This window comes from Bolinopsis microptera, chromosome 2 (assembly GCF_026151205.1).
Source record: "Bolinopsis microptera isolate Bmic1 chromosome 2, MBARI_Bmic_1.0, whole genome shotgun sequence".
Classification (NCBI taxonomy): Eukaryota; Metazoa; Ctenophora; class Tentaculata; order Lobata; family Bolinopsidae; genus Bolinopsis; species Bolinopsis microptera.
The window spans coordinates 4716513-4729716 of NC_087073.1; the positions used below are offsets into that span (position 1 = coordinate 4716513).

Consider the following 13204-nt stretch of genomic DNA (forward strand, 5'->3'; position numbering starts at 1 on the left):
TTTTACATTGAAATCAATTATTACAAAATTGAACAATTTCATTTTTCGCCAACATCTATAATTATCTAACATTTCATAAAAATTATTAATTTTGCGACTAAATTCTTCATCATCATGAAGCGTTGAATAAATGAAATCAGAAATAGTAAAACACTTAATTTGAAAATACCATGGCAAAAAACTATTTATACTACTATACTATAAACTTTACCTGGGGACCCCAGGATATTAGGTTCATAAACATATAGAGATTTGGCGGAATGACAGGCTGAGCGTCGCCCAATAACTATAAACTATACCTATACCCTATATGAAATTTTAGGCAAAATTAGGACCGCTAAGCCTAAAGTATTCTGGGGATCATTAAGAATAAAATAACCCAAATAGACATGTTATTATTATGTATAAATTAAACTACTGTCATGTCTTTTAAAACTTTCTTCTCTCACTCTTAGAGGCCATCTATTTAGGACGGCCGCCAAAAATCTCAAATTTTCAGACCACCCTCCTCCTGACCTCCCCGACTTGTTCAGGTTTGTCCGAATTTTCAAACCACCCTTCTGCACTCCCCTGGAATTGGAGTACGTCTCCGGATTTTCCAACAACGTTTAATAATACAATTATGAAAACAACTGAAATTCGTTGGTAAAGTGCAATTTTTGCTTTATTTTTCACCAAATTTATGGACGTCCGAATTTTCAGAAACCACCCACCCCCTCCCCCTGTCCGCGATGTATATGCCTTATATGCCAGACGTCCTAAGCACTAAGTAGATGGTCCCTTATTTTACATACATCTACCAGTTCATATGCAGTCGAATTTTTCACGAAACGTCTGCTCTACAGGCCACGTAAAAATAATATTCAATTCACTGACATTGACAACTGACAATTAAATATCTTAGTTTCGCTAAGTTTTTCCTCGATGAAGACTGTATCCTAATAAACACGGTACAAATGCAGCGTTAGCAAAGGTAGCCATGGGATAGTGGTTCATGATGTTGTACGCTATTGAGCTTGTAGAGTGATACAGGTGTATATATATATACATATCGTCTTTATCTAAGTACCTGAAAAAATTGTATTGTGTCAAATAGTACTATTTACCTTTTATTGGCTTATCTGTTTAAAGGATAAAATTATAAAATTAAAACGAGAAAAGTTGACAAGTTCTTCCCCTGCCATGGTGTGAACGCTAGTAAGGGAACGAATAAAATAGTTAAAAAAAACTAAAATTGCATCATATTGTTTTACTTTCAGCACTCTAAGTCTAGGTACAATATGCAATACAAAAAGTGAAAAAGGTTTCATAGTTTGGTGTGGGCAAACGTTGTAAAAACATTTTATTAGAAACGTGTCCGCGACGGCAGTGATTGGTGATGATTGCCAAGAGCTACTCTGAAGGAGGGTTGCCCCCGACCCCCAGGGTTGCCCCCGACCCCAGGGTTGCCCCCCGACCCCCAGGGTTTACATGTGTAAAATATGAACGGTATCTTGGTTTGTGGTGGTTGATCAATTCACCCCTCTGTCAGATCTAAGGTAGTAAGGGACTAACTAGTGACTTACTCCATTTCTAGATTGTACAAACGAAGAAAACCGGCGATCCACACAAGAACCCATGCGAAGTAGGTGATGATATAAAAGAGAGAAAGAACCAGCATCGTGAAGCTAGCCTTGTTCTCTATTACCGATCCGGTGGTCAACCATCGACCAAACCCTGAAAAAAATGTAACCTGTAAACCTGTAATGTTGTTATCCTAGATATCGATCTGATTATTAACTTATGCTTCAGTTTATGTAGAATTAAAATCTGTAGGGGTTTCAGCTGAAATTGGCTCTTCAGAGCAGACTTATAGACAACTAATGCACATTAGAGAAGGCTGAAGGGTGATGGAGGAGGGTGGTGGCTTCTTTTACCTTGTATTTTCTTGATCACACGAGCTGACATGACACTCAGAACTGACTTTCTTTTCTGAGAGACCACAGAAAATCTCTTGATCTGACTGTAGAGGTTCGGAGGACACGTTGGAGGAGAACATTTCCCAGTTAGATCCTCCAGCTCTACCTCACACTTGGTTACTTCTGTGTAGTCTCCACGAGCTACAGTCACACTCGTCATTCGGGTAACTTTTCTCATCTTCAGTATCTGAAACATAAATTATAACTAACATTGTCATCATTTAGTTGTGAGAGTAAGAATTAACTGGTCCCAAACAACATCAAATCAAGTTTCCCTTTACCCTGGTCTGGGTCAGTCATTAACTACGGACACAGTGACGGTGCGTTTATACATCCAAACTCTAGTCATCAAATTTAACTTATATATCTTACAAAACGTCGAACAAGTACAACAGTTAGGGATTGAAGGGAACAATCCTGATATAGTTTTACCTCAAATAGGACCTTGACGGAGAATGCTACATTGAGGAAGATAGGGACTAGATTCAGCAGCACAACAGCAAAGAAATAGAACGCGATCATGCCCCCGAACCCCTCCGCTGATTCAAGATGTACTGATATGTTAAGCATGATAAGAGGAGAATAGTCGCAAACATAGCTGTCCGGATAGGTCTTCTTGTACGGCTGATATGGATAGCCGTCAGGGCAACCTGGAGGTTTCTTTTTGAACACTGCTTGAGGGTGGTAGAACTGAAATTGGAAAATATTCATATATTATTTTCACATATTATTTTTAATAGGTGCTCCTAACAGTAAATATTTGTAGGGAGGTCAATCACAGCTGAGTGGGGAAGTTTTGGTCATTCATTTGGTAATAGTAAACATTAATCGAAACAAAAGTAATCTAAAAAACTTTATAAAATAATATTGAAACTCACAATGTAGGGAGCAAAAGACAAAAAGGTGATGACTGCACTGCTGGCCACGATCCAAAAAGCATAATGCTGTTTCTTCACCAAATGTATCCGATATGGCTGGCAGATAAAAATATACCTGGAGGTTTTGTTGGGAATTCAGTGGGGCAGAAACGGGATTTCAGGACAAATGTAGTCAATTGTTCTATAATAATGCATAGAAACATTGAATGAGGTGAATGAAACTTTGATCTTTATGAAGAGACATGAATCAAGAGCCTCGAACGTACCTGTCAATTGAAAGAAGAAGCATGAGCCACACAATAAGACGAGAAGTGATGTTAAAGACAGTGCCAGCTATGTTGCAGAACACTCTATCAAACGAACTCATCACACTGAAGGAGGATTCGTGTTAGGGCTTGGAGTTTGGTTAAAACGCGTTACTTTTTACCTCTCCACATTTGATGAAGTATCATCAAAACCAAAACTGTTGGGTTTAAAACGTAACTATATACACCTTGACCTATCCTTAACAGCGAATGCTAACTCAAACCTGGACCCTAAGTCTCAGTTAAAACGGTCAGGGGTAAAATGCTTCATGGTACTAATTCATTAAAATTCATTAATGTTCAGTCGTAAGCAAGCTTGAAATGCATGCTATTTATTTTTTCAGCTGTTTCACCTGATCTGGTCGCTGCAATCAGGTTCTATAGTTGGCTGCTCAGTCGAGGAGTACCAGGAGAAGTTGGCGGGTATAGAATAGGAGGTGGTGGAGTGGGGTATTGGTGTGGGTGTAGGAACCACACTTACCACCGTCACCAAGTTCCCCAGTTTCTCAATACGATAAAAGTAGAGGGTGTAGAGCATGTAGGGTAAGCAGAATACTCCAGTACAGAAGCCACATATTGTCAGGGACAAGTAAATGGGGGTCTGAAAAAGGAAATATGTGCATGGGGTAGGCTCCGCAATTTTCTCATCGAAATCTCGAAAACATTAATGGAACAAAATCTGGAAGGAAGTATATAGAACCAAAACATCATCCTAATTTTACAAACCTGGATTGCTTTAGACATCCTCACAATTTTAATAAGTCTGTAAGACACGTAGCCGTTTCCGAATATGGAGATAATGAGGAAAACAATGCCGAGAAGAAAGAAGAACCATTCCGCTGGCAGGGACGCATTCCGAATCTTGGTGAACTGATTCTCGTTCATCTTAAAGGCTAAGTGTGTAGTATTGGTGAGAAGTTAGTATACATAGCATTAAAATTCTTCATTGCTATGTGTATGTTTTTTACAACTTGATTATTTGACTTAAGCTAATCAGTAATCAACCAAAGAAACCAAAGAAACCAAAGGTCCACCAATGGTGGCAACAAAAATAGGCTACCCTCTAAATAAAGTTTAAGTAGTGACCTACATTAGCGACTTAATCCAAGGTAACCATTATATTATGAATATAATGGTTATATCTTGCATATGCTTAGCGGTGAACAAAAACGAGCGTGCTAAATCACCCTACAGTCGATCTTCGAGATTTTTCTAAAAGGTCCCCGACAGTTGAGACTAACTTCAATCGATGCATTTTCGAACGCTGATTCCGAATTATCCCCCATGACATAGGGTTAAAATGCTCCCCTAGCGAGATATTGGCGAAAAACTGTCTCGATGATGACCATATAAGGAAGTTGGTCTAATTTCTCGTTAGTGTTAATCATCATCCGAACAAAAATGAAAAATGATCGTCCATGTTCACGTTGGTAGAATGATTTGCTAACCATTCAATTGTATAGTTTCCTTGGCCCAAGCAGGTATAGATCATCTGTAACAATAATAACAATTAAAATGTATGGTGATCATGAAGGCATGAAAACGACGTCCACAAGGGAATATCACCTTAATTGTGGATGAGAAAAGTCGAAACTAGTCGAAACTAGTCGATTCACAAGCGGGTCGCCTTGAGATACCTACGTCGTTTTCATATATTCATGATCACCATCGATCTTAATATAAGACTCTACACTGGATTATGTTGGGGCGACTGCGGCTTAACACCGCCATTACTGACTTGCATATTTCATACTCATAACGTCAGCTAACGCTTATTATAATGATAACAATTTAATATTCAATATTAGAGCAGAGGTAATAATACCCAGTCCCACTTTAGAGGACGAAGCAGATCGCTGATTTTCGGATGAAATCATCAGCTGAAACAGGAGAAGACAAAGAAAGTAATCTTGGAGAGAAGGAGACATGTTGGAGAGATTGAATGGGGACATCTTGAATTGATGCAAAAGTGAAAGGGAGGTTTCTTTGTTAGGGCTGATAGAATGACGACTACTATTGTGATTAGAAAACATTCACTATTAATGACGTCCCCTACCGAGAGGGTGGAGGGAGTTGTTGGAAACAACCCTTAACAATTAGTAATCTCGAAACTGGTGATCAAATATCGGCTCCTACTCTGGATGAATACCAGTTTAAATCACATTTATCACGGCTATCTCATACTTTACAAAACAAATGAGAGGAAATCGTGATTGTTGCTTACATAACGTTAGTTACAATAATAAGATAATGAAATTTAATGGAGTTCTCACGGCATATGAGCCATATAAAATATCCAATAACCACTTTAAGTAATTTAAGTAATATCAAGATTACGACAGAGGAATTGTAATATCACGTACTATTTCGATATTCATGACGGTGAGGGGAGTATAGCGCGTGCTATAGCACATTGTAGTAATGGTGATGATTCGTGTGATCATGAGATGTCTGATACTTATTATAGGCAAGAGATCTGACCAATTACCAACAGTCAGGTCGCCACCAAATCACCAATGATGTTGGCATAATCACACAAGCTATGAAGTGCACTACACAGCTTGGCTAAATCAAGAATTTTAAACTTAAGCGGGCATACACCAAAACAGGGGTTTGTGTCGGCCAACCCAAATGACCTCATAGGAAGTTCAGCGACCATCTAGCGCACCGTTTCCACACCAAACAATTTTTTTTGAGAATACCTTTTTCTGTAATCGAGCATTTCCTGGTGAAAGTCAAAACAAGCCTGAAAAGTAAAATTACCACTTTTTGACTTTTAAAAATTGATAAAACGCAACCTATAATTCAGATACGATATCAAGATTTGAATAAACTTCGTGCAACATTTCAGCTCGATATCACAAGAAATGATTGACTTTCAAATTTAACAAAACAAATTGTGCTTTTCCGAAAAATGCACTTTTACCAGGAAATACTCGATTACAGAAATAGGTATTCTCAAAAATAATTTGTTGGTGTGAAAACAGTGCGCTAGATGGTCATTGAACTTCATATGAGGTCATTTGGGCTGGAAATTTTTGGGATATACCCCTTTAATTCAGTTTAATTACCTTTTTAATTATAATTTATTACCAGTTGATCATGATGTTTCACTCCCATTATGATTCAGAAAAATACATTTGACCTCTTCATGTTATTGCAGAAAAAGTAATGTAAAAAGCAGATCAGAAACCAAATATCGAAGAAATTATGATAAAATCCAAACATTTCTAACCGTGATTGAGACGGGAAAGACAATTATAGAAACGCAAGCTGTTGGCCGAGGGGACATGATCGATAGATCACTCTATGAATTCCATTACCTGGCCTCACAGAGTTGGACAAAGGGGTCGAGATGGTCAAATTTCCACCATCAATCACCGTACTCCCACAGAAAAATTGTACTTTTAAGGACTTGAATGACAGTGGCGAAGTCGATTAACACTTTCAGAACAATGTGGGCCAGCTCGATAATGAAGTTGTCACATTTCATCTAAAGATTATTCCTGCATTATAAGATTATAGTGATATTACTAGTGTAACCCGTGCCTACGGCCGGGAGTTCACTATCGCAGTTGAAATGCAAAAGTATAAACCCGCCTATTATATTTGAAAACACACATAACATTGTCGTATGACAGTATGAACTCTCTCTACAGTCCAAACAGACCGTAATGAGTGCCCCTTCCCTAATAAGCTTATAGTATAACATGACAGTGAATCATACGCGGCTAACCTAATTTTGATTCATGTACCAACGCTACATATTAGGACGCAATGAAGCTACCGGACCACGATATATGGGGACTTGCCACCCCATGGCAACATTAAAATATATCGACTCTGTTACATCGTTTACTCAATAAATGTAATAGATTTGTAGTGTTGAAATTAGTTTAAAATATGCAGTAATAAGCCGTTCGGAAATTGCACGCGCACATACAGACAGACAGACAGACAGACAAACACACATTCTGAAATTATTGTTTAAGATTTGTATACGGCATGTTTCAGAGATTGGAATGGAGACATTGTTTGACGTGGTCCAATATCATTACCAGGTTACGACGATCAGTTACAACGAAATCTTTGCTACATCCTCCTATCGGGTCATGTTATTGGTATCAGTACTTTAGTATCTCATTATACTAGACGGCTATGTAGTGAGTTCTGATGGTTTGAGCTTTTTAGGAGACTAGGGACACTATATTCTGTCAAAATAATAATTTAGATAAGATAACCAATTTACAGTTGAAGTGTGATGCCTTTTGTCTTGTGAGGAGCTGTGATTTTATCTAAAGTGTGGGAATAAAAAGCTGTACTAGAAGCAACCGGTTAAAGGGCTCGACAGCAACAGACAACTTTAGCTAAGAGGTAAGAATACTGAATATATTGTGCACCTGAATGTAATTTATAAGAATTAACGGAGTCGCGAGTATGGACACTGAAATCTGAAAGTTCATACTACTAAAGAACTTCGTAATTAAGCTATGATAAGGGCAGGAAAGCTGGTTTACAACCTCAACCAGAGGTTGGAGTGAACAAGCTATCTGTAATGAATTAAACAATCACCTAGATGAATATTTAGCATCATTTTACAATAACAAAGCATGTGAGCTGTCTGCAGAAGTCGTCACTTTGGTAGAGACTAAATACCCACGCGCCTTAGTAAATTATGATTCCCATCAGCAGATTGGCATGAAGATGGTGAAATCAATAACCAATAGCTAGCTAATCGACTGAAATCGCACTTTTGCAGTTAAAGTTACGATTATAACTAGTGATTTAAAGGAAATCAGCTAACAGGAGGCAATGACCAGTTGACCAGTACATAGCATCTACATAGCATCTACATTCTACATAACCTCGTCAAAGGGATTAAAGATTAACCGTAACGATCTCGCCGCGAACGATCTTGCCGCCAACAGTAACACAGCTGTGTGGAATATTGCGATCACTTATAGCCGACCCCATGTCTCAGCCTCACGGAAGTCTCGTGCCTTCCCTTTCATTTTCGTTACTTGAGCAAGGTACCTGGTACATCGGGGTACCTGTACAGTACCTGTACTTGTTCATCGGGGCTTTGATAGTACCTCCAGCTTTGTGTTGGACATTATAACTCAGTGGCCTTCAATTACAACCTGTTTTGCGGCAAGATACGGCTTGCGATTGAAATCATCCATTTTAAGTTTCATAGATATTAATTTTGGTTAAATGTGTTAACAGACTCCACAGTCCACTGTGTAACACTCAGCTAGGAGAGTTGCATGGAAGACACTATGAACAGTCTGATAATGGCAATGAATCTTCAAGTAAAACCTAGAACTACATTATTCCCTGGAGACTGGAGAGGTTTCATATCAATTGATCAGACTGAGAGTAATTTTAACGTCTATTATAACGTATAAGTAACCTACTTACCTAGCAAGTGTATGACTATGTCTAACAATATATTTCAAATTGTCTAATTGTTTTCTGAGCGACAGCTTACCATCAAACTGGACCAATCAGCGTAGAGTACGGAGATGACGAACAGATTATAACAAAGACGAATCAGCACACAAAGACGAAACAGAACTGATGTCTGTTTTAAGCCCACGAACTAGACTTACCCAAGTTAATTGTTAGCGGTAAAAACAAAACAATAGCGACCACCTGAATTGTGATGTGTTATAGGAGGCGAACCCAGAGTGCGACTAGACGGCACATTGTTCATTATTTCTCATTCTAATTATGATAATGACAGGCTTTATTAAAATAGGGTTTCACTTATGCGTTCTGGAGACTGGAATCAGAGAATATTTTCACATTCACGTGTCTGGGACTCTGACTCTGGTTCCTTTACTTAAAGAAGTGAAAGTTAATCGAGTTATAGCGGGCATAAACCTTATGTTTCTGCGTAAAATGGATAGATTTTATGTGACAACTTGCTAGAGTTACCGGTTAGCATACTTAATTGTTGTCAATTAGCCAATTCTGCCACCCAGATATATTCAAATTTCTTATACAGCGAAACTTCGAATTCCACACTAAGTTTACCCAAACTAATCCACATTTAGCCTGAATCATGTTGGACCAAAATTAGGTACAACATGTTGAAGACTGAATAGTGCAGTAACTCAGTGTCTTAACATACTTGCTGGATTATACATAGTTTCGAGCGACGAAATATTCACCAAATGTTCACCGATTGTACACGAGATGGTCAACATTAACAAACTAAGTTGTTTTTAGTCAACCACAACACCTTAACAATAAATTATAAATATACACTTATACACAGTGAGAGAGGGGTGTTGCAAATTTCAAGCACAATTAGATGTTTTTTATTATGACAGGCTAAAGTACGTAACACAACTTGTACGGTATACTAACTCAGAAAACAGTCAAATTCACTGAAAGAAATAAAATATAACAAAATGTTGAATGAGATAGAACAAAATGTTGAATTATAAAGTAAAATATAGATTTTAGATAAAATGAATGCATTGAACGGTAGTGGTATGTGATAAGATGTAATCGTCTGGTGGTTAGGTGATAATGACACAAGTACAACTTGTACACTTGTACAGTCTACTAACTAAAAAAACGGACAAATTGTTCGGCAGATCAACACATATTTGACAGGACCAATCAACATGACACCACAGCTCCATCATACTTAAAGTTAAAACAGTTTTTTCTTCTTTATTTGATCCGCGTCCAACATTTCCAGTACATATTCCCTTCTTTTTAAATTTTATTACAAAATTCAAGTAAATTTTACAAAACCAAAATATCTGCTATGAGAGAAATAATAAGAGACAAATAAAGAACTCTTCCCATAACCTATTAGCTCTGAGTCTAACATTTGAAATTAAACATCCTTTTAGTAACAATAATTGGCAAAGAACCTCAACCAGTATCTTCATTCTGCAGACCAGCTAAATCGGACCAATTAATTATCAGACCAACCAATTCCAGTATTCGGCCTATTACAAATTGCATGTTTTGTTTCAACATTACAAATTAAGTATTTTCCGCAGACCAACCTGCACTGAGCAAATAAGATTAAAGGAGCCCAAACAGCGCCAAGAAATTGCTACAGACAATTGGAGTGGTTGGAGTGAGGCAAGGTGGACCTGATCAGATCATGATCAGAGCAAAGACGGAAACCTGGCCAATTAGTGGAGCCATTAGCGGATATTGAAATAAAAAAAGCATTTGTAGACTCGTACCGGCTCTAACACTCTACCTTTGATTAAACTTTGTATTTCTACTTACAAATAAGTTACAACCTCAACCTGTAAAGCTGTAAGAGCTGCTAACACATTAGGAATCAGGTAGCCAACTTAAATTACCGTAGAGCTTATACACCAGGTTATATACAAGGCGTACGAGGTTATTGTATATACAGTTTTAATATTTTATTCCATGTTATAATATGTTATATTATGTTATAATATGTTATAATATGTTATAGTTATGTTAGGTTAATTATATAATGTTATAAACCAGATAATTGTTTATAAGTTACATACGTATTTTGGTGGTGAAATTGCGTTGACAGACAAAACATTTAACAATAGAAAAATGACTCCTGCTTAAATAGTTATTTAATCGATTTAATCAAATAAGTGGTGCTGATAGTAAATAATACAAATGTACAGGTTGCTTTTAAGTTAGCTCGAAAGTTAGCTATGTCTCTATAGATGAGGTCTATGACGCGGTTAAAATTAATCAAGGAGAATCGCGGAGATCAAACACCATTGGCAGAAGAATAAGAATAATTAACTGAATTAATATAATATCCCCGAGTAAATCTCAGAATCAAGCGATCAACCGAGCGTTAAGAGCGATTTGAATGAGATAATTGTTAATGTCGGCTAAGGCTTTTGTGTATACGATCACGCATTCCAGGGATTCTAACCGGAGAAGACAAGAAAAGGAAGGGACGTTTCATATTGAACAGTTTTATTTAAGTAAAAGTTTGTCATCTAATTTGGTGGGTCACTCCGCAAAGTTATTAAAGCTCCTAATTACGGCCTCCACGTGTTAAGTAGTGAAACTTCCCCAGTAATTACAGCACAGTTAATTATAGGGTTCATTATAGTTGCTTCAAATTGCTTCAACTTGCAAGATATTAGACGATAATAAGGCTTTAATTTAGAACTAGAGAAGTACAAAGTTAAGGGCGTACAAGGACAAGGGAGCTGTTACGTCACTGTACAGTGTACACTATGTTACGATACGTCACTGTACACTATGTTACGATACGTCACTGTACACTGTGTTACGATACGTCACTGTACACTATGTTACGATACGTCACTGTACACTATGTTACGTTACACTTACTGTGCAGTAGCAGTCAGTTACACTGGCTCTTATTTAATAGCAAGAAGGGGCAGCTCCACTACAATGATATAACAAGTTGGTCTTATGGAACCAGTGCACTCTAATCGGTAATGGCTAAGTACTACCCACTTCACCCCGACCTGTAATTATAGACTCCTTAAGCTCTGAAACAGTCGACAAAGCCCCTTGGCTGGTAGAGCACAAAGAGAAAGGATACCATCTTCATGATAAGGCGAACAATAGCCAATAGGTCACGTTTAGTGAAGACATTGTGTACCAAGCCTGCAAGGAATGTCTCCGTGCTATATAACCGGGTCTTTTAATTTAGAATACTATAGCTGGATCAGGTACAGAGGACGCCGCCTGCAGCCACTATAGGAGGGACACTAGTTTCATGGTCAATACTGATGAGCATTGTTAAAAGGAGACTAGAACTAGTCAACTAGACCAGGTAGGGCGGTACCGGGTACAATGACCACTTGTAATTTGTATGACGAGTATAACATAAACCAGGGTAATAAGGACCCGAAATAGTAATATTAATAACCGTCTAAAGCCCGCTAGAATGAAGCGATCAATTAATTGATCTGGCGGTCAAAAATATGGGGTTTATAAAACTTTCCAACAATTTATGATGTCACATAACGCACCCAGTGCCCTCAGGCGTATACACAATCGGACCAAGCACAGATCACTATTTGTTGCTGTGGAATATAGGGTTGTAAAATGTAAATTGTAATATGATTTTGTGCCAGGAATTTATAACCTAGATCCTTTGGCTGCAAAGTTGTGAATGCAAAGGAATAGGCTAAAGGTTCACACGATCAATTTAATGAGAAAACGTACGTGGGTTTTAGTAAACCTCCTTTTTAAAAATATTTACATGATATAGTCCCTGATAATATAATCGATACAATTTAAAAAACAATTACTCACTCAGAATTTAATTTCTACACAAACGCTGATATATTTTCCAGACGTTGCCTGATCTGAAATGTGTCTTCAGGGCGTGGTATTCTCTTGAGACGTGGGAACAAATTTATCTTAATATTTATTGATCAGCAATACAAAGAAAGAGCATGAATTTCGATACTGCTTTATAATTTCAGTAAAGAACACAATTTGAAAAAAATCCGGATCAGCTTGATTCCGGGATTTTGCTTTTTATGATTGGCGAAATGATTTTAGTTAGCATCAAATCAAGTTTCCCGACAAATTGGTATTAACCATATGTTCCAAGCTAATTCACAGTGAAATTATTACTAAATTACACAAATTATTACTAAAATTGCATGATTATTCTCAATTAACGACCTAACTTAACCATAATCGGACATAATGAGGTACATTTTACCAGTAGTAATGCCTCTGATTCATTACCAAGTCATGTAATTGTACTGATATCATTAATTATAATATAACTTAGCATTGCACGCTTTCTCCAATCTCTGGAACGAATAGCAGTACTACAGTAGATTCTCAGCGATTATCATTCAATAACAATACATATAATATAATAATTCCGGATGTTATAGCAATGCCAAATAAGATGCCGAGAAAATCAAAACCATTTCCGGAAATCTTCTGATTATTTGGCAAAAATGACTAATTGTATTGTAACGCTGTATTAGATATTAATCATACCATTTGACATAACATAAAAGACACAAAGTGCCAACAAATTCTATAATTTTCAACCAAAATTCTTTACAATTTTCAGAAATTA

General features: G+C 37.3%; 1 protein-coding gene across 2 annotated transcripts; it reads right to left on the reverse strand.

Annotated features, from left to right (window-relative positions):
* On the reverse strand, positions 1-4107 carry LOC134826626 (olfactory receptor 7A42-like). 2 transcript variants are annotated; one of them, XM_063839081.1, is made up of 8 exons: positions 3868-4107; positions 3495-3742; positions 3103-3207; positions 2837-2951; positions 2391-2648; positions 1917-2145; positions 1566-1716; positions 1-1069 (listed from the first exon to the last, which is right to left on the reverse strand). In XM_063839081.1, exons 1-8 carry the CDS (start codon positions 4024-4026, stop codon positions 910-912), a joined length of 1425 nt encoding a protein of 474 aa, XP_063695151.1. In that variant the 5' UTR covers positions 4027-4107; the 3' UTR covers positions 1-909. The 2 variants fall into 2 exon arrangements, with proteins under 2 accessions (XP_063695151.1, XP_063695152.1); XM_063839082.1 differs by having other exon boundaries at positions 995-1069; positions 1555-1716.
* Between the last annotated feature and the right edge of the window lie 9097 nt (positions 4108-13204).